The sequence below is a fragment of the Dendrobium catenatum genome, unplaced genomic scaffold (genome assembly GCF_001605985.2).
Source record: "Dendrobium catenatum unplaced genomic scaffold, ASM160598v2 fragScaff_scaffold_1721, whole genome shotgun sequence".
Taxonomy (NCBI): domain Eukaryota; kingdom Viridiplantae; phylum Streptophyta; class Magnoliopsida; order Asparagales; family Orchidaceae; genus Dendrobium; species Dendrobium catenatum.
In genome coordinates, this window is record NW_021320183.1 from 107,751 (window position 1) to 129,709 (window position 21,959).

Consider the following 21,959-nt stretch of genomic DNA (forward strand, 5'->3'; position numbering starts at 1 on the left):
GAAGCCAGCGGTGGAGATTTGTCGTGGGTGGGGCGGCGGATTGGGTATCGGCGCTGGGTGGAGGTGGAGTTTTAAATGGCCAGCGGCTTAAGGGTTCGGGAAAGGAGAAGTAATGCCGGCGGTGGAGATTGGAGGATGAAGAGGAAGGGATAAGAAGTAGAACCACGAACCCGACTTATCTAGGTTGGTGGGTGATGCACAATTCTCCCTCTCCTAGGGATTCCACTCCAACTCTCAAACTCTCATGAGAACTCCAACAAGAAAACAAAATTCTGAAATAATCATTCATTGTCTTCAAAGACAAAACAAGGGGCTATAAATAGCCTAGTACATGAGACTCAAAAATAAAAAGACGACAATGCCCTCGGATCTTACATAAGACATCCATTTACTAAATGGTTACAACGAGAAATAAGATAAAACATAAAACAAATACACCGACGCATAAATAAGAAAATACATAAAATAAATCAAAAATACAATGACTCGATCGTGGTCATAGATCGGCGGCCACGCCTCTGATAAACCTTCCAAGATCTGATGTCCCCATCATTCTTCCGGGGTGGGAGAAAACTCGACTCCGTCGAGTAAGCGTCTCTGGTGCTCTCGTAGATCTCTAATGCATCTGGATCAATCTGCTGCAACTCCTCACAATCTAACCACGTATCCTCTGACTCGAGCTTTCCTTTCCACCTGATCAAGTACCTCCTTTGGCCACCTTCTCTTGTAGATATGATTTCATCACATAGGATCGCGTCCACCTTTTCTGCCATGGGTGACTTAGGAATATATGGTAGTGGAGGTAGGTTTGGGATCTCACATGGTGGGGTCAAACAAGGCTGTTTTATGAGTAGATTTGGAGGGCTAAAATCAGGTCTTTCATATGCAACTAAATCTTCAATGTTAAAAGAGGAATTGATGTTGAAATCTACAAGCAAATCTACTACATAGGCATTATAATTAATTTTCTTAATTATTTTGAAAGGTCCAGCACTCTTTGGCATGCAACTTCTTAATTGTTCCCTGCGGGAACCGTTCCGGACGAATCTGCACCATCACGGAGTCACCAATCTCAAAAGTTTTAAAGAGTCGTTTCAAGTCTGCATGTAGTTTGTATTCATTATTACTCCTTTCAATTTGTTGTGCAATTTCTTTATGAAGTTCATGCAAATGATGATGCAGACTCAGAAATCCTATACCTAGAACACGTGAGTATCAAATATAATGGTTGTCTAGGTTTGAACCCGTATACAATTTCAGAAGGACTTAGGCATGTGATTCGGTTAATATAATTATTATAAGCAAACTCAGCAGTATGCAAAATGGAATCACAATCTCTAACGCGCTCTCCAACCAAAGACCACAATAGATTACCCAAACTCCTATTAACTACCTCGGTTTGACTATCCATCTGTGGGTGAAAGGCAGTGAAAAATTGCAATTTAGTGCCCATTTTCATCCACAGGGTTTTTCAAAAATAACTGGTGAACTTCACATCCCTATATGATACAATGGTTTTGGGTAAACCATGTAAACGGATGACCTCATTGAAGTATAACTTCGCAATGTGAGGGGCATCGGATGTTTTGGAGCAAGAAATAAAATGAGACATTTTGGAAAACTGGTCAACTACAACACAAATGGCATCGTTCCTACGAAGTGTCTTGGGCAGGCCTAAGATAAAGTCCATGCTAACATCCTGTCAAGGACAACTAGGGACATGTAGGGGAGTGTAAAGACCCGTGTTTTTCTTACGATGCTTGGCCAGTTGGCAGGTGTGACATCGACTGACCAGCCAACCAACATCTCTCTTCAGGCTGGGCCAATATAAGCGATACTCCACGGATTCGATAGTTTTGTCCCATCCGAAGTGCCCAGCGAGACCTCCGGCATGAAGTTCCTAAACCAGAAATTCCCTAAGGGGGGTGCTCGGACTACAAAGCAGCTGGGCTTTGAAAAGATAACCATCCTCCAATAAGAAATCGTCCACAATGCGCGTGATGCCTATAGACAAGAGAGTGTAGGTCTCCTTAAAGTCGGGGCATTCCAAGTAGTCCCTCTTTATTTGGTCAAATCCCACGACTTCTGCTCTCATCTCAGTATTAGTCATCATATGATGACTGAGAGCATCGGCAGCCTTATTTTCAACTCCCGCCTTATGTCTAAGGGTGAATGTGTACTTCTGAAGGAACTCGACCCATCGACAAGACGTGCATTTAATTTCTTTTGGGGGTTGATATAACGCAGAACTTCGTGATCGGAGAAAATGACGAAGTCTTGCATGAGCAAGTAGTGTCGCCAATAACGAAGAGATTGGATTACGGCGTAAAACTCTTTGTCATACGTGGAATAACGCTGCCGAATATCATTAAGCTTTTCACTGAAGTAAGCTACTGGATAACCTTCCTGGGAGAGGACTCCAATTCCGACCCCTAAAGCGTCGCAGGTCACTTCGAAGACTTTGGAGAAATCAGGAAGTCTCATCACTGGGGCTTCCACCATTTTCTGTTTGATCTCATCAAAAACTCTGGTGGCGGCCGGGGTCCAGTGGAAATCACCCTTCTTTAAGCAATTAGTGATAGGAGATACGATAGTGCTAAAATTCCGAATGAATCTCCTATAAAAGGTGGCTAATCCGTGGAAGCTGCGGACTTCCCGAATGTTCTGAGGGACAGGCCATTCCACGATGGCCCTCACCTTCTCAGGGTCTGCGGATACCCCTTGGGCTGAAACGATGAAGCCCAAAAAGATGACGCGATCTACAAGGAAGGTGAATTTATTCGAATTGGCATATAGTTTCTCCTTCCTTAAGACCTCACAAACATGCCTTAAGTGGTCTAAGTGCTGGCTAATCGATTGACTGTAGATAAGAATGTCGTCAAAGTAGACGACAACAAACTTCCCCATAAATGGGCGTAGCACTTGAGTCATGATCCTCATGAAGGTGCTAGGGGCATTACTTAACCCAAAAGGCATGACTAACCACTCGTAGAGACCATCCTTGGTCTTGAAGGCAATTTTCCACTCATCTCCGGGTCGGATCCGGATTTCGTGGTACCGACTTTTGAGATCAATTTTGGAGAATAATGTGGCACCCGTCATCATATCGAGCATATCATTAAGTCTCGGAATAGGGAATCGATATTTGACGGTGATCTTGTCAATAGCACGTCTATCAACACACATTCTTCAAGATCAGTCCTTCGAGATGAGAAGGGCCGGCACCGCGCAGGGACTCAGACTCTCCTTAATGAAGCCTCGCAGCAATAACTCATCAACCTGCTTCTTAAGCTCGGCATGTTCCGTGGGGTTCATGTGATAATGTGGCAGGTTCGGGAGGGAGGCTCCAGGGATGAAGTCTATGGCATGCTGGATGTCTCTAAGAGGTGGTAACTAATCTGGAAGATCATCGAGGAAGACATCAGCATACTGTCCTAAAATAGGTTTGACTTCCTGAGGAATGGGTTCGTCAGATTCGGTGGGAATCTCACGACCCACTAAGACGTAGAGAGGGGCGTCTTGAGCAACCTCAGCAGTCAGAACCTTGGCGATGACAAGATTCACTCCTTACTTAGGTTTAGCTGGGTTGGATTTCGTGTCATCTATAACCCTGGGTTGTGATGGCAAAAGTTTAATCTTTTTGCCCGCATGTTCGAACATGTAGGTGTTCAAATGCCCATAAATGTGGACATCGTTATCATAGATCCAGGGACGACCTAACAAGATTTGTTCAATATTCATAGTTAGCACATCGCACCAAACATTCTCCTTATAAGTGGCAAAGGAGATGGGCACGTGGCTTCGTTCTTTCACCTCCAAGGCAGTGGAGTTGACCCACGCTACCTTATATGGATTGGGGTGAGGAACAGCAGATAGACCTAGCTGAGATACCATGCTGGAGAAAACAGCATTGATGCAGCTACCACTATCCACAATGACTTTACAGTTCTTGTCTTTGATCTTGGTGTAGGTGTGGAAAATCGAGGTCCTACGTCAGTCATCCGTGGGTGTCGGGAGGGATAGCGCACATCTTACCACGCATATGGAAGTGGTATCCAATTTCTAAAGGCACTGGAAAACCGTAGTACCGTCATCCTCCTCGAAGTATTCACCTTCATCCTCGACCTGGTGGATCTGATCAACCTCGAGCTCGAGATCGTCCTCAGTAATCTCCTCGATGATCGAGACTTTATAGGGACTGGAGCACTGAGAAACGATATGTCCATACCCCTGACAACAAAATCACTTGGTCCCAGGACTGGATCGAGGGGTATCCGGTGTGGGAGGTTTGTTTCTAAAATCAGATCGGGGTGCAGGAGGAGCCGAGGGTGGTCGGGTCGTGCTGACAGGAGTGGGTCGGGTAGCAGAAGTGTGTGGAGTGGAACTACCAGCTGATCTGTAGGCGGGCATAGAGTCATGTGAACGGATGGGGTGCTGTGAACGGGTCTCCTCGAAATCAAGCACTAGGCTATAGGCATTCTCCAGTGTAGTGACGTTCCGGGCAAACAGCTCATTGCGAAGATCCTCTCGCAACCAGGTATGAAACATAGATAAGGTCTACGCGAGGGTGGTAGAGGTATCCCATTAGCAGTGAATCAAGAAGTCATCGAAAGAGGCGATGTACTCCTTCACTGGTTTGTTTCGTTGAGTCAGCATATTCCACATGTCTAATAGTCAGGGGAAGTACAACGGAGGCCAGTACTTCTGCTTGAGTTCCCACTTCATGGACGGCCAATTGGTAATGGGGTAATCGTTCCTAGCTTCCATAAGGCTCTCTAAGTTGGCCCAAAACTGACTCGCCCTACCCGTGAGCTTCATCTCCGCAAAGCTGACCTTCCTAGCCTTGGAGATGTCATACCACTTAAAAAAATTGTTCATACCTTTGACCCAATCCAGGAAGAGCTGGGGATCGAGTGTGCCATCAAAGGTAGGAGCGTCAACTTTAATATTCTTCATGAGTGGTGCAACGGGATCATGACATGGATCATGTCTGTGGTAAGGTGCTCGATGATTGGCACGATGCTGCCTCTCCTCAAAGTCTAGATCACGACGTGGGCCATGTCCGTGGTAAGGAGCTCGATGATTGGCATGAGGTTGCCTCTCATCTGGGTAGGTTTCATCCCCATACATAGAAGGTGGTCTAGATGGAGTGTAGGGAGTAGGGTGCTCTCTAGCTCGCTCAAGTGTGTCAAATCTCTCAGTGGTGTTCCTATGAAGTTCAGCTAGGTAGGCTTGGTTCTCCTTGAGTTGCTGGCTAATGTTGTTCATTTGACCTACCAACAAGTCTAAAGTCCTTCCTAGTTGTTCTGGGTCCATTGGGATCTACTACGGGACACCTAAAGTGACTAGGATGTAACGGGAAGCACTAATATGAGTAAAACACAATGATGTTATGCAAAATGATGGTGCAAACAAACAGGGCAGCAACTTAACAGTTTCTAAATGACACCAGTGCAATGACTAAAATGCAAAAAAGAAAAACTACCAGGAATCCTAAAACATGCAAGAGCATATCATGCTCTGATACCAGATGATGTAGAACTACATATGAATGCAGTGAATTTTTTGTAAGATCTTGCACAACTTTTGATTAGAGAATAACGAAGAAAGCTACAAGTATTTAAAACAACGGAATAAAGCATAGGAGGCATCACGTCCGCTTAGGCTAAGTCACATAGCCAGAGATTTGAAACTTCAAAATAAATTAGAAAACAATATCATGTCAGAGTAGTAGCTTCAATCGAAAAATCCCTAGTCTAAAAATAAGAATTAGTAAACAAAGAAGTACACTCAAAACCTTACGTTTACTAAGCTTAGCAGAAGTCGGCGACGGTCGGCCTTCATAACTACAATCAAACCACGAGAGAAGTTAGATTCAAGAAACAAGAGAAAAGGGGAACATAGGAAACCTTCATCAAGAATCGGTTGCGATCCTCTACTCAACGATCTCCAATTGCTCTTCGATGGCTTCAACCAAGGTATCCAAGATACGCTTGATATAATCCTCTACCATGTGGTTGAATGCAAGATGCACACAAACCCGTACTCATCGTAGGTGAGGTCGTATTCCGTTTCTGGGTCAGCCATCTATGCGAGAAGTCACTGTTTTGACTTTGGGAAGTGTTGGACGGCAAGGACAAGCTTTGTTGAGGATATTATGATGATGGGGAGCCGGTGGGAACTAGTAGACAACAAACTACCTCCTCGATGCAGCATTTGGAAGCTTTCAGGTTAAAGGCAGGCCAAAGGGAAAGTGCAGGAAATTCTGGCAGCAACTTGGAGTGCATGAGACTTATGAATAGGGTCAGCTTTAGGAGGATTTCGGAGAAATAAAACCAAACAAAACAGTTGAGGGGGCAGCTGGATTGTGGCCAGATTTTGGAATTATTTCCAATTTAGGAGGCTGAAATAAGTGGACAAAAATTGATGTGACTTCTTGGAGAATTGGCTCAGAGAAATACTTGAATTGTTTTCAAGAAAAGGAGGTAGCATTAGGAAACTAATTTAATTTTAATCCCATGAGGGGGCCGGCAGCTTATGTAGGGAGGGAGGGATTTAATGTAGTAATTAATGCTTAATTAATAAATCAAGATTGGAAAGAAAAATCTCATCCTCTCTTAATTTAAAATTTAAATAAGAATTGATTTAATAGGCTTCCTAAAATAAGATTTATAATTTAAGTAACTATTTGAAATTCAAATTGATTTGAATTTATTCAAATAAGAGTTACCAAATTTATGAAATCTAATTTATGAAAGAATTGAGAGCAAGTAGGAAAGGAGGGAGGGGCCAAGGAGAAGCCAGCGGTGGAGATTTGCCGTGGGTGGGGCGGCGGATTGGGTATTGGCGCTGGGTGGAGGTGGAGTTTTAAATGGCCAGCGGCTTAAGGGTACGGGAAAGGAGAAGTAATGTCGGCGGTGGAGATTGGACGATGAAGAGGAAGGGATAAGAAGTAGAACCACGAACCCGACTTATCTAGGTTTGTGGGTGATGCACAATTCTCACTCTCCTAGGGATTCCACTCCAACTCTCAAACTCTCATGAGAACTCCAACAAGAAAATGAAATTCTAAAATAATCATTCATTACCTTCAAAGATAAAACAAGGGGCTATAAATAGCCTAGTACATAAGACTCAAAAATAAAAAGACGACAATGCCCTCGGGGATTACATACGACATCCCTTTACTAAAAGGGTACAACGGAAAATAAGATAAAACATAAAACAAATACAACGATGCATAAATAAGAAAATACATAAAATAAATCAAAAATACAATGACTCGATCGTGGCCGTAGATCGGCACCCACGCCTTCCAAGATCTGATGTCCCCATCAAGTACTTTCCTATTTCAGTTGGATATATTAAGGATCAGCCTTAAGCCCATATCTTTTTGCTTTAGTCATGGATGTTCTTACTAGGCATTTGCAAGAGGTTGTACCCAGGTGTATACTTTTTTGTTTATGATATTCTTCTTGTTGATAAAATTAGAGTTAAAGGAAAACTTGAATTATGGAGGCCAACCTTAGAATCTAAAGGTTTCCAATTGAGTAGACCAAAAACCAAATATATTTAGTGTAATTTTAGTAGTAATAGATTCAATGGGGGGATAGTGATTTTGAGCAATCAAGACATTAATAAGTGTACATGTTTTATATATCTTGGGTCTATTGCTCAGAGTGATGGTGAAATAGACGCGGATATTATTAATATAATTCAAGTTGGGTGGTTGAGGTGGAGGAAAGCAACGGGCTTTTTGTGTGATAGAAAGTTCCCCCTCAAACTTAAGGGAAATTTCTATAAGATGGTGGTGAGACATGAAATGCTTTATGGCGCAAAATGTTGTCCATTAAAAAGATGCATAATATTCAATTAAGTGTTACAGAGATGAGGATGCTCAGATGGATGAGTGACCCTACTCTTTGAGAGAAAATACAAAACGAGCATATATGTGAAAAGGTTGGAATAGCTCTAGTGGAAGGTAAGATTAGAGAGAGTCGTCTTAGATGGTTTGATCACATAAAACAACGGCCTTCCGATGACCCGGTAAGGAGAGTAGATGTATATATTTGACTTATGTTAAGAAAGGTTGAGGTAAACCTAAAAAGTCTTCGTTAGAAAATATTATAAATGGTATTTTTATTATATTTAAATGACAATTTGATTCTTAATATGACACAATGGAGAAAAAAAATTCATGTAGCCGACCCCACATAATGGGATAAAGCCTTGATGTTGTTGTTATTGTAGTAGCTCTTTCTATACATTGAAATTTGTTTAGCAAATGGAATTTGAAATAACAGTCTTACTATCTATTCTCGTCTCATTAATTCGAACCTACAGGTCATATGATGACACTGCATCAATATCACAGTATAGGACCAGAGGTTGAGTAAATAAAAAAATCAAACTCTCCTAAAAGAGTCCTAAGCCACGTCACATCATATGCATATTGCATCGTAACTTCGTATTTAATCTAAAAAATAGGATCTAACTATAATAGTTCATTTCTTAATTTTCCAAATGACCGCCTTACCACCAAAAATATAGATCTTGAGATTAACTTCGTGTCTTCAACCAGCATAATCAATATTTGAAAAGGCTTCAATATTCAAGTATTTGGCCTTAATAAATGATATTCTTTTTCAAGAAAACTTATTATTCTACCCATGAATTCGCGGAATAAGCTCTCGATGCTTCTATTTTAGAATTTGCATGTGTTGACTAACAATTCAAACGCAAGTGCAACGTCAAGCCAAGTAAACATCATTTTTTTTTTTCCTTTAATAATGAAATGGATCATTAAGGAACTCTTATTATCATAAATGGATTGAATATCCATAGGGACAAAGAATAGCAATTTCTTCAAGAAAATTAGTAGCATATTTCCTCTTTAAAAGTGGTACCCTTTCTTGATCTGTAACCAAGAAGATCAATTCAACTCAAAGAAGGTACTTCAATCACTTTGCAAATAGTATTTTACTTCATAGATGGCTTTAAGATCACTCCTAATGAGCAAGATGTCAGCAACATAAACAGAAAGTATGACTAAGCCTAAAGATGTATGATTGGTGAAGAAAGAATGATATTTGGTGTTAATTGGAAGGACATTCTTGGAAATAATTTTGTAAGACTTTTCAAACCAAGTCTAGAAATTTCATTTATGCCCATATATGGTTTTCTTGAGTGGATAAATGCTATTCTCACTCTAAGAAAACATATCAGGAGATTGCTCCATATAAACCGTCCCATTCAAATAAGCATTGAGAGACATTACTTGCATTCATTTTGTAGCATAGATCATCTTGATTAATGGCCACATAAAAAAAATTCAAATGGAGCTAAAGTCTAGCAACTGGGGAGAATTTGTTGAATAAATCACTGACCTATATGAATCCTTTTGCAACCATTTAAGCGTTTATCAATCGATCTGGCCATCATGATAAAATTTAACAGTGAACACTCATTGACAATCAATTGGTTAACCCTAATAAGGGGAACAACCAACTCACATGAAAACTAAGTAGAACACCAAATCTAGCATTCATGTTTCATCTCCATGAAGGATTTTTTAGTGCCTTTTGATATGTCCTGAACTAGGGATAAATATAGGTACAAGGTAATGGTATATAATGAAGAAGATAAATAATCAAATGGCATATAAGGGCAAATAGAATGAGTAGTATTTTGTCTTTTACTTTACTGTAGGGAGTGGTAAATGCAGATGAAAAAAGGCAATCAGTGGATGGATTCTCATGCAAATATAATAATGCGATTGGAGGCGTTGTTCGAGAGGGTGGACTAGGGCATCAAGAGCAACCCTTTAAAGGGATATAAGTAGGGAAGAGCTTCTAAAGGAAGACAAAATGAGTGATAATGCCGCAAAAGGATAGAAACAAGGAAAAAGGTGTAGTCTCAGTTATTAAAATACATAAGCATCAAGTGGAGGATCATAACATCTATAACATTTCTAAGTGTGGGAATACCTGAGAAATATGCACTAGAGAGCAAAAGAAGTGAGTTTTTCATGAAAGCAAAAAGGACGAACAAAATAGAAACCAAATATCTTAGATGTAAAGGGGAAAGTAATTTGGCTAGCATGAAGGAAGAAATAGGTAAAAGATTATCGAGAAAAGGGTGATGAAGATACGGAAGATGAGCTATCAGGGCCACCAATACTACAACCAAAGCTGATGAGTGACACTTATATGAAGCAATAATGTCCATGCAACATGAAGAAGATAGTAGTTTTTAAGTTCAACAACATTAGAATGTTGATAAGTTTAGCGGAAATAAATTAGATGAATAATATCATTAGCAGAGAAAAAGCTGCAAAACTAGGATTGCATAAATTCTACAGCATTATCAGTGCATAAATTTTTATTAACTAGACTTTTCTTTCTTGATAAAAAAATATGAAATATATTAAGGATTTTTGACAGACATTTGAATAAGTAAACCTATATGAACATGAGCAATTATCAAAAAATATGATAAAATAACAAAACAAGTGAGTAATAACAAGACTAGTGCTCCAAATGCTTGAGTGGACTAACTCAAAAGGAAGATAATAAAGATTAATGGTGGAAGAAGTAAATGAAACATAATAGTATTTACCCAACTCACATGCATGAAAATCAAACTTGGATAGACACAGGTAAACAGGAACAAAAACCTGAATACTAATAGAAAGAGGATGACTTGCCAACAATGCCATTTGAATGGAATAATAATAGAAAAGATGACGAAAGGATCGTTAGTTTTACATAGACCTTACCAACATGAATGCCTCCACTAATTGTTTTATTTGTGCTAATATCCCAAACACAGAAAAAGATTGAAAATTTATTATAATAACATTTGAAGCTTTGGTAAGACATAGAATAAATAATATGTGGGACATGTAAAACATTTGAGAAAGATTGAGTTTTCAACTGATGTACAATGACATTTTCATAGACCAGAGAGCAGGAAGCATCAACAGCAATAACCAGTGGTAGATAGATCATGTGACGAAGTGAGAGATTGTTATGATTGCCTGTTGTATGGAAAAAGCACCTAAACCTAAAACTCGGGGAACACCAATAAAGATAACTATAACGAATCCAAATGATGATATAACATGAGACATTGTGAAAAATAATTGAGATTGTTGAAGCAATCGATTGTATTCTTGTTGAGATAGATTAACCAATCTGAAGGATGAAACACCAGGAGTAGGCAGGGTACCACCAGTTGGCATATTAAACAATGGAAGGATAGTCAAATTTCTCCCAGTAACATTTATGAGGATTATTGGTGCGAATAAAATGAAGGAGAGTCAAAAAGGTATTACGAACACAGTCATATATGTTATTAGTATGGCCACCACATCTATAACCCCCTGCTAATCACCCCTAAAAACAACAAACAAGGTTGATTGACTAGGAGTCTAGGACTGGGAGATTGGGGAATATGAAGCTATGTGGTGCGAACAAATCATAAGAGAACAATAGCAATGATAGGTATGATGGAGACTGCAAAGAATGATATAAGTTGGAGATTAAGTTGGGTAGAATGAATTACTCATTATTCTTTTGCCAAATATTTGCATTAGTAGTGAATGATGATACTCAAGCAAGCCTTCATATATTTACTCATAGTATGCAATAAAACTCATAATTTGCCTACCATTTTGTTGAAGATAAAAAAACCTCACAACAAATTGTGAAGGCATGAGATACATTATTTTCTTGAAGTATGTGGTGCAAAAAACATAACAATTGAGGCAATCGAAAGATTTAAGGCTATTAAGTAACCAAATAAGAACGCATAGTTAGATGCTTGCCACTTTGAAAACTTGATAATATCAATGCTATGTGGAGGACAAGCATCAAGATGAAATTTATTGACCAGAAAGCGAGAGGACCTTGACTATAGGAGATGATTGGTAATATTCAAATTTATGTTGGTGCCGATGCTGGAGTAAGATTTCAATGCATTAATATATGAATCAGATATCATTATGTATTTTGAGGTAGAAGAAATTTTGAGATAACCCAGATTATAGATACTAATTGGCTACACTCGAATAAGGAGACCCAGCTTAAAGGAATGATATTACTGTTTCTTGGCCAAAAAAAGGTGTAGTCTATCACATAGCTTCTTGCCTCTTGGCTAATAGATTTTGAGCTTAACTAATTCCAATTCAAGAGCTTGTTTGGCATCATCATCATTAGGTTTATCAAAGCTACTTATCACTTCAATTTTTTAGGGAAATTATCCGGTGATATATTTTGCAAATTTGACGACTTACGGAAGTAGGAAAAGTAGAAAGAAGCTGCTCGTAAATTGGCACCGCCTCATATAATGGGAGAAGCTGCAAGAGATAGCAAAAGAAACAACAAACGTGAAAACCAATAAACAACGCCGGCCTGAGGCGAATCCATGTAGGAAAACAACTTTAAAAAATAAAAAATAAAAAGATACCAGGGCCTCATTTGCAAGAATCTCTGCCGCCTCGACATTGTAAATATCAGTGTCTGCTACATCCCCACCTTTCAGCTACGCAGAAAAGATTCATCGGTTTAGAAGCCAAGCTTTTGAGAAAACCCTTAACAAAGAAATCTAGTTGGAAACTCACCTTCGAATCTTCGGACATCTCTTCTTATTGATTTCAGACAACAACCCTGCGAGAAGCACAGGACGAACAATCTTCTGACATCGTTTTTTTTTTGCCTTCAGACAAAAACCCTACGAGAAGCAGAGGACGAAGTAGAAAAGGAATTCAGCACTTAGTAACGTCTGCCGCGCGACGAGCGGACGCGAGCTGGATTGCGCGGGTCGTACGTTGATTTTGGGTTCCCGGTTGACCCGAATTTATAACCCGATCCAACCCGTTATCTAAATGGGTTGATTCGAATCATGTCAAATATTAATACCGCTGCCTCAGAGCAGCCAAAGCCTAATGAGTAAGAAAGAAAAATGGTGATAAAAAAATAAAACAAAACAATGTATAATACATGCATTTGAATCGTAAAATATTGATTTGTCATGGTAATGTGATAATGATTTTTATATTAATTTTATTTGGGTGAGCTAAAGTTTTATTTGGAACAATTTTCTTATTGCTTCTTAAAATAGTTTTTAATAAAAAAATTTATTTTTTTACTAAAAAAATATTTCAAAAAATAATAAAAAAATTATCCCAAAATCTAAAATTAGATAATTTACATGATAACTTTTTTTATGATTATATAATATTTTTTTTTTTCAATAATGATATTATATCGATAAAATCAAAATATAGCCATGCCAAATAATAATTAAACCAAGATAAAATCAAGCAAAATAAGAGTACATAATAGCATTAAAATATTAAAAACCCATGAACTATGTCGCATCATTCCCATATACCCTATGGAACTCTTCTCCATGGAATTAAAATTTGAAGTAGCTAGAAAAAACCAAAAGCTCATAGCCAAACCAAGGTGGTGGAATGTCTATTTGTGGAGGGAACTAGACAGGAACCTGTAAAAGTGAAAGTTATATTGTTTGCATGTGGGCCAGTCATCCAATCCTAAGGCTTAATGATTTTTTTTTGTAACATCAAGTATTTATCCCACTAGTGGGGAATGATTTTTTTTAATGGAAAAAATTAAAAACATATGAAAAATGAGATGACTTAGAGAATAGTTAAATGTATATTATTCCACAATGTATATTGAATTTGTATAATTCTAAAAAAATTTATAGTATAACATATATAAAAATGCAGGCTCGAAATTCAAAGATGCAAACAGAAATAGAATAATTACATCTCACTATGCACGTAAACAATCATGTATGAATAGGATGCCCAAAATCATTAGAATGGGTGTCAATATTTGACACAACATAAAAACTTTGGGTTAAGATCAACCCGTTTGAAAACAGGTCGGGCTTGGGTTCGAGATTCCAACCCGTTTGTAAAATCGTGGCGGGTTCGAGTTGACACGGAAACTCAAAAATCAACCCGATTTGATCCGCGAACATCGTGTGTGATCTCGTCTCATCGGCGTCGTCGTGTGACCGTTCGCGCTAGCCTACTGCTGTGTCATGCCCCGAGATCTAACTTGGAAAGAATGTCAATTAACCAGCCATTTACCAGAGTTATCTACAATTCTCCAATTAATCACCGTCTAAACAAAAGTCTATAAATTAAAAACATCAATAACAAGTCGATTCATATCTCAAAAGTTCATGTACAATACTCAGGAACTACACTACAATCACAAGTACAGAAATCTAACATGTCCTGAGTACAAAAGAATCACTATCAATCAAAAGACAAAAACCTGTAGATCCGGATCAATTCATATCTTCTGCTCCCTTGCCCTGACCTGAAAATGTCAACCACATATAATGAGCTTTACAAAGCCCAGCAGGTCACCTAATACCTATAACTGAAATCAAAGCACGGCGACGCTATCAATATGCATGTCAGTCAATCAAATTCATATCAGTCAATGGTCAATGAGTCTAATGCAAATAGGAAATCTCATAGTCAATATGAATCGAAGTCCACAATGCAGCGAAGACGGGAAATGATAAACCAAAACTCATTAATAACGTAATAATACGAAGAAACCGTAACACAGAAAAACATTCATCCGTCAAATTCAGTCGGTGATCATTATCATCAAAGATCAATCAAATCTATGCTATGCTAGTAATAAAATCAATGAAAGCATACGATAATTAATCTAGCCCTATAATAAATAATGTAGAGTCATACAAGCAGAATCAATAAGTTCAATGAGTCTATAAGCAATGATAATAATCTATAATTCCATATCAAATGTCAATAATCAATAGTATCTTGCTCAATGATGCAAGTCAATGAAAATGATGAAATGTACAAAGTAGGAATGAAATCATAAGTAGAAATTGATAAGCAATAAATTGTAATTAATACGATAAACATACACATTAATGGAAAAGATATGGGAGCAAGTGGAAGGGAATCAAGCTAAGTTTGTTGCTATTGTTAGAATCATATTCTGGGGAGTTGTGTAAAGATGTTCATTGAGTTAGTTTTCAATAAAAGATGCGTCCACTCTATTTGCACGGTAGATCGGCATATCTATAAGAACTCTTATGGATCCTCATACCATATAATCCATAATCAATGTTTAAAGGAAAGCGTCGGCCCACATCCTGTATAGGTCAATTCAAATTCCAACACGTTCAGAACAGGTTCCTTGTGTTCAGTATCATAATCGGTATAATCAATTTCAATTAGTCATATTAAAGGCAATCATTAAATATTACATTCAGTATCTATATCTATCAATCTCAGACAAATAGTAATCTACGAAATTCGGCAAGAGTACGAGTCTACGATTACACAAAAAAACCTGCAAAAAGCACTAATTTCCAAATTCACACAGAACGTTCACAACATCAATATAAGGCTATTGTTCTACTGAATCAATATCAAATAACATCCTGATATTTTTCTATTCAATTAAAATTGCGTAGAACCAATTCCGACCGGTAAAATCATCGTAGAAAATACTCAAATCGTGTACAATATTCATATCTATAACATTCTAAAAGTTGTGCGGTGAAAGTTGTGTCAATATAAAACCGGGTCCAAAATTCGACTACGAAAACACAAAACAGTGCACAACTCGATCAAAAATCAATATCTCTGAAAACAAAAATAGGATTCGGAGTCCTTACCGCGAGATCTTCAATTCTTTCAACAGTGGCGACGGACGAAAAGCGCTCCGCGGCCTCCGAAATCCAATATTTCTTCTCTTTTCCTTTCTCTTTCTCTCTCTTCAGAATCAGATATTTTAATAAATGATTTTCTCTCTCCTCGAATCGAGCTGATTTTTTATAACATTAGTCTGATCGGCCCGGCCAATCGCCACATCGTCCTGGCCGATCAGAACAAAATGCTGTGCCATCAATGTCAGCCTCGCCCGTGTTGGCCTGCTGTTGTCGCCGTCCCATCTGCGCTGGCCTGCCACTACCCTGTTTGTACTGGCCACTGGCCTGTGACGCGCACGAATGTGTGTGATCCCTAACCTATTAACCCTTCTTGATACCCCTAATCATTAGTGAGTTTGTGTGGAGGAAGCTGGAGGACAATTAGGAGCCAAAAGCTATTGTGGAGAATAAGTGGACAAAGTTTTCATTGTCTTTGGAGGCGTAATCTCTAACAGGGGCAACTAGTGAAGCAGTTGGAGGCATGATTTTAGGGAGGTGCATTACTCCTCCTTAAGTGAATAAATGTGCATCTTTCATTCCAAATTTAATATTTTTTAAATATCAGTTTAATAATCATTTGGTGGGTATGTCAACAAGTCGATCACATATTTACTATGAATGTAATACATATTAAATCACCATCAAGTTTCTCCTTTATAAAATATTTGTCAACTTTGACATACTTCATATAATTATTTACACAAGATTATGAGCAAATTGATTGCTAACTTTTTATCACATTAGAGCTTGATAGAATTTATTCGTTCAATATTTGTGCCTTCTAAGATAATTTTTAAATGTATAAATTCATACATTATCAGAGTCGTATATCTAAACTTTGATTTTGTGCTAAATTCCTACCGCTATAGTTTCTTGGTGTGATGAGTGGCAAGGAAGGACGAGCAAGAAGAAAAAATATTTTCCTTTATTTGTGAATTATATTTCTTTAAGAGGATAAGTATTTATAAAACAATGTTATTATTCATTTAGGGTGACATCAACAACTACATACATATTTCTCGTGGGATGTGGTAGCACTTATACCCTTATTGCATAAGAGAATAACCAATGAAGATTCATGCAGAACTCATTGATCAAGTTTTTATTCTGTTTTGAAATACATGTACAAAAGAAGCGGTACAAAAACTTTTGGGAACAAGTTTATTTGAGATGTTGAAGTCAAGAAAAAATTTAGTTAGAAATAAATTCAAGATAATTCACACTTCTTTAAAAATAAACTGATCATTTAAACCTATCATTCAAATGAGAGAAATTTACGCCAGATAGTCGAGTAGCAAATGAGTAAGAAGTTGATAAACTATTAGAAGTTAGGTTCATTTGAGAGACCCATTATTCCACTTGGTTAACGAAGTAGTTATGGTCAAAAAGGTTAGTCGAGTCAAGGATACGTGTAGATTACTAGTGTAAACGAGTTTTGTTGAGTAAAAACCACCCTTTTCTTAAGCTTGAGCTTAATTAAATAATCGAGTTTAAGTCTACAAGTTTGAGTGAGTCGGCTTAAGAGCCAACTCATTTATTATGAAAGGAAAAATAATATTGATTCAAACAAATGTTTTGATAAAATGACAAAAACAAAGAGCAAATATGGAATAAATATTAATAAATCATTTGTTATAAGGTATTATGATATTATTTTTATATATTTAATACTTTTTCACTTAAACTCTTAAAATTTAATATATTGTAAACATATTTTGTATTAACACTTTTTAAACGAAATAGCGCATGAACTAACAAGTAAAATCAAAGCTAACTCAAGCTTAGCTCATTGAGCTTAGCTCATGTGTCATTTATCAAGCCAATTCCAAGCTTGCTCATGAGTTGGATCAGCTCTATATTTCTAAGACTGATCTTAGCAAAGCATGCCAAAAGGCACTTTTCCTCTTTTTTGCATAGACCGATAAATGGTGCCACATATAGATATATGATGCTTAGTTTTATGCACATTCTTATTCCGGCTACAATCAAATAAAGATGAATCATATTGATGAAGAAGTCACTTCTTTTCAAATTAATACATGATTGTACTCTTATTGGGCCATGCTATATGTTTAGATTGAAGAATTCCGGTTTTGTATACCAACATCTCATGAATAAGGTTTTAAAGACCTCATAGAATCCATTATAGAAGTATATGTTGATAACATGTTAATAATTTATTTTTTAAAAAATCAGAACAATTTTCTGAGTTGGAGTAGTTCTTTCTCCTCTTCCAACATTATAATATGCATCTCAATCCACAAAGCATGCTTCTATATAATTTTTATTAAAAGTTATAATATGCAGATAATGCTTCTCTTGTCGATATATATTGTCACTATAAATTCATGTAAAAAAGACAGTGCATAAAATGATTACTGTCAAATTTTCTATTTGTAAAGCTTCCTCCAAAACAAAAGACCTTGCTGTTGCTCTCTTTAGTGCTTGATATGATAAAATTATTTCATGCCAGACAGCCTATCAGTAAAGAGTACTGTTATTTACAGAAAGTTACACTAAAGCGCTTTCTCTCTTCCTCTCTCTGAGCATTCAAGTAAGGCTTCATTTGGGACGGTTTTTTTATTGCGTCTGAAAACAGAGTTTTAGTACAAAAAATAAAAAATTTGCACTACAACTCCGTTTTAGAAAGCAATAAATTAAAAAGCCGTCCCAAACGAAGCCTAAAACTTGTTATAAACTAGTAGATTAATAGGTTCAAGTTATTCAAAACTCTCAATCACTCAAAATAATATGTTTTCTGTACGAATAAGGCCATTTGCAGATAAATATGACTGTAATACAACTCAGGGAGTTCCTGTAGAAATCTGAACATTTTGATTTCAGAGGTTGTTGAATAGTAGTTGGCTACTAAGATCTGTTAGGTTTCATAGTAGTCTACTATAGCAGTTCAGTAGAGAACTTAGAGAATTGCATTGGAGATCTAATTAATATATAAATAATGTTAAATGACAATCTTTTGTGATCATATTGTGATATTTCTTTTCTTTTCATCTATGACAATATAATTATAAATAGAAAAAAAGGTTCCATTAGTTGTGGAGAACATTGATAGTTGATTAATTTTGTCCTGAATTTTGAACATGAGACTTTTGTGACAATATAGAACAGAAAGGTCAAAGAGAAAAATGCCTGTATATGATGACAATTCAACTCTTTCAAAAAATTTTGGGCCTCATATAATTTCTATTCAGTTATATTTTCTTTTGGAAAATATATCATTATAAAAAAAATATCAATTTTATGTTGAAAAAGCTGAATTATTGCTTTTATGAGTAATCTTACCTCTTCAAAGTCAACATATTTGTGAATACGACTTGTCTAAAAACATGATCATAAAGAGATGGACTAAATCACATTGTTTTAAGAAGACATTATGTAAAAAAAGTGAACTTTAATGATTGTAAATATTATTATTCCTTTTTCTTCATATATAAAATAAGATAAAATGTATGAGAGTAAAACAGAAAAAGAAAAGAGAAATACAATTATAGAACCCTTCCATTGCTCTTTACATGTGATAACTAACACCAAAATAACTGTCAATTTCCATTCTCATCACCATCTTCAATTAAATGCTTCCTACAAACAATTCTAGTTGCACCCCTTACCACCTTCACCCTCCTCCCACCCCTCCTCTTCAACCCTCTCCTCACCCACCTCCTCACCACTTCTAATGGCCACCACACTCGCTCGACCGCCCTCTCCAATTCCTCCACCACCTCCTCCATCCCCGGTCTCCTCCCATCATCTGTTGCCACACATCTTAATGCCAATGCTGCCATCCTCCCCACCATCCCCTCTCCCACCTCCCTCATCTCCATTGCTCGTCGTCCACTCACCAACTCCATCATCACCACCCCAAAGCTAAACACATCGACCCCTGGCCTGAGCTCACCAGGCCCAATATACCCTGGGTCTATATACCCCATCGTTCCTGCAGCTGGCCGACCTGGCCCGCCTGATCGAACTGCCAAGCTGAAATCTGCTAGTCTGGCCCTCCACCTCTCATCAAACAATATATTCGCCGACTTCACATCGCGATGTATGATGGGCGGGTTGGCCCGATGTAGCCCAATCAAGGCTCGACCCACTTGAATTGCAACGGAAGCTCGCCATGCTAGTTCGGATTGGTTGGGCCTCGAGGGGAGGAACTTTTCTAAAGAGCCGTTCGGCATGTAGTCTAGGAGAAGGAGTTGGCTTCCACCTTGGTTGGTCACGACGCCAACAAGATTGACGATGTAACGACTATTATATGATGAGAGAATATCTATCTCATTGTCGATGTGGGCCGGTGCAACAACCGATGGCTTCTTGACGGCAAGGACAGCCTTGCCTCCATCGAGGATGGCCTTGTAGACGCAGCCATGGCTGCCCTTGCCGATGAGGTGATCAAGGGAGAAGTCCTTGGTGGCTGCCTTAACTTCATCATAGCTGAACTCCCTCATCTTCAGCTCTTCTTTGAAGAATTCAAATGCTTTCGGTGGGTAAATATGAAGGGAAAGTGGAGAAGAGTAAAGGTCATGGGGTAATGGAAAAGAGAGAATAAAAGGCAAATTAAAGGTAATTGAAAGTAATAAAGTGTGGGATGCCAAATTCCAAAGCACTTTGGTTGAAAAAGAAAGTGAGATTGTGTGTATATTAATAGATTTTCTTGACATTAACCGTGGAGTGGATTGATGACATGTACTATGTTGGATATCATTGGTGATTAGCTGCTAACTACAAAGCTAACAGCTTGGGGGCGTGCTTATCATGCTCATAATTATAAGTGTCTATAACAAACTGCCTTTATAGGCACAAGAATTAAAATTAGAATTTATGTGCATAAACAGGTTATTCAAACTTCACCTGTATATTTAGCTTTTTTTTTTTATTTGTGATGTTTTTTTGGGTAACTTCATATATATAATCTAAAATTTAACTATTTATAAAATTAGAACCTCCCTCTCTCTCTCTCTCTCTTTCTCTCTCCTGTTTCAGAAAAATTTCTCATAAAGGTGATATTTTTTTGATAAATATAGCTTAGATATAAATTAATGTGGTCACATAGCTTTGGTTGGCATGCTGATAGCCTAATTCTTTATTCTTTGAGAATTTCCATGCTCTGCCAATTCATTCCCTTACTTCCATTGGTTCGGCCTGATAATCATCATCTGGTACATAAAAAATAGATTATTATTATTATTATTATATTTTTTTCATTCTTTTATACAACATTATTTAATTTGTTTGTTAGGAGCTTAGATTATCAACTAAGACTTTGTTTGGGATGATTTTTTTATTGATTCTTAAAGCAGCTTTTTAATACAAAAATTACTAAACAACTGTTTGAAGAAACAATAAGAAATTTGTCTCGTTTGAAACAGATTTTTTATTACTTTTTAAAACAGTTTTTAATATGAATTTTTGAATTCAAAAAATTTTTGTTCTAAAAATTAGCTTTAAAAAGCATTAAGAAAGCAGCTCCAAACGAAGCCTAAGAGATCCCAAATTCAAAGCTTGTATATTCACTGAAAATTCCTAAAATTTATATTTTTTGCAATAAAATGATTACAGGTTTCAATATTTGATTTATATAATATAATAATATGTCTTAAGATGCGATAGCCTTAAATATTTTGTTTTTCAAAAATTTTTATAGAAATCTATAGCACTCATACCAGTTTTTTATAACACTTGAATTATTTTTTTTTTCAAAAACGGATCCTTAATTAAAAATATTAATTTATTCATATATATTTATTTAGTTGATGCCATACTTTTTTAGTATTTTTAGTGAACAAGTGGCTACGGTTGTAGCAACCGCAGAGAATTAAGAAAATGGTAAGTTGGATTTGTTGAGGATTTGGTTCTGATTTTCTAAGGCTAGCTCTGGGTGGGTAAGTGTGCCCGTCGCCATCAAGAATGGTACAGAAGGCGTTGAGTAGAAGGCCAGGCTGCAATCACAATATTAGTTAGGTATCAATCGCTTCAACTTTGTTGGTATGGTTTTATTAAATTTACACGCAATAGAAGAAGCATACGTAAATTATATGACTTAGAGTATCTCCAACAGAAAATTTCATTTTCACACCAAAATGCAGTGAAACTAAAAAATGTTGTGATTCATCTCCAATCTAACTCCATTTTGCAGGCTTCTGCGAAGGTAACCGTTTTTCTCCTGTTTGGTGCGCTTCTTCGGCAAATCCGGTTGAGGCAGA

The 21,959-nt window shown here is 37.3% G+C and overlaps 2 protein-coding genes across 2 annotated transcripts in view; both read right to left on the reverse strand.

The window, feature by feature from the left end:
• LOC110092057 (cleavage stimulation factor subunit 77) overlaps nucleotides 1-12,808 on the reverse strand; it is a 100,622-nt gene extending 87,814 nt beyond the window's left edge. Inside the window, exons 1-3 of the mRNA XM_028701472.1 lie at nucleotides 12,623-12,808; nucleotides 12,469-12,543; nucleotides 12,296-12,358 (exon numbers count right to left, since the gene is read on the reverse strand). Coding sequence (XP_028557305.1) covers nucleotides 12,296-12,358; nucleotides 12,469-12,543; nucleotides 12,623-12,640 — 156 coding nt within the window. The 5' untranslated portion in view covers nucleotides 12,641-12,808. The remainder of the gene's footprint in view (nucleotides 1-12,295; nucleotides 12,359-12,468; nucleotides 12,544-12,622) is intronic.
• Nucleotides 12,809-19,127: 6,319 nt separating this feature from the next.
• LOC110113528 (serine/threonine-protein kinase-like protein At1g28390) lies at nucleotides 19,128-20,534 on the reverse strand. Its single transcript, XM_020846160.2, has one exon. It carries the CDS (start codon nucleotides 20,415-20,417, stop codon nucleotides 19,299-19,301), a length of 1,119 nt encoding a protein of 372 aa, XP_020701819.2. The 5' UTR covers nucleotides 20,418-20,534; the 3' UTR covers nucleotides 19,128-19,298.
• Between the last annotated feature and the right edge of the window lie 1,425 nt (nucleotides 20,535-21,959).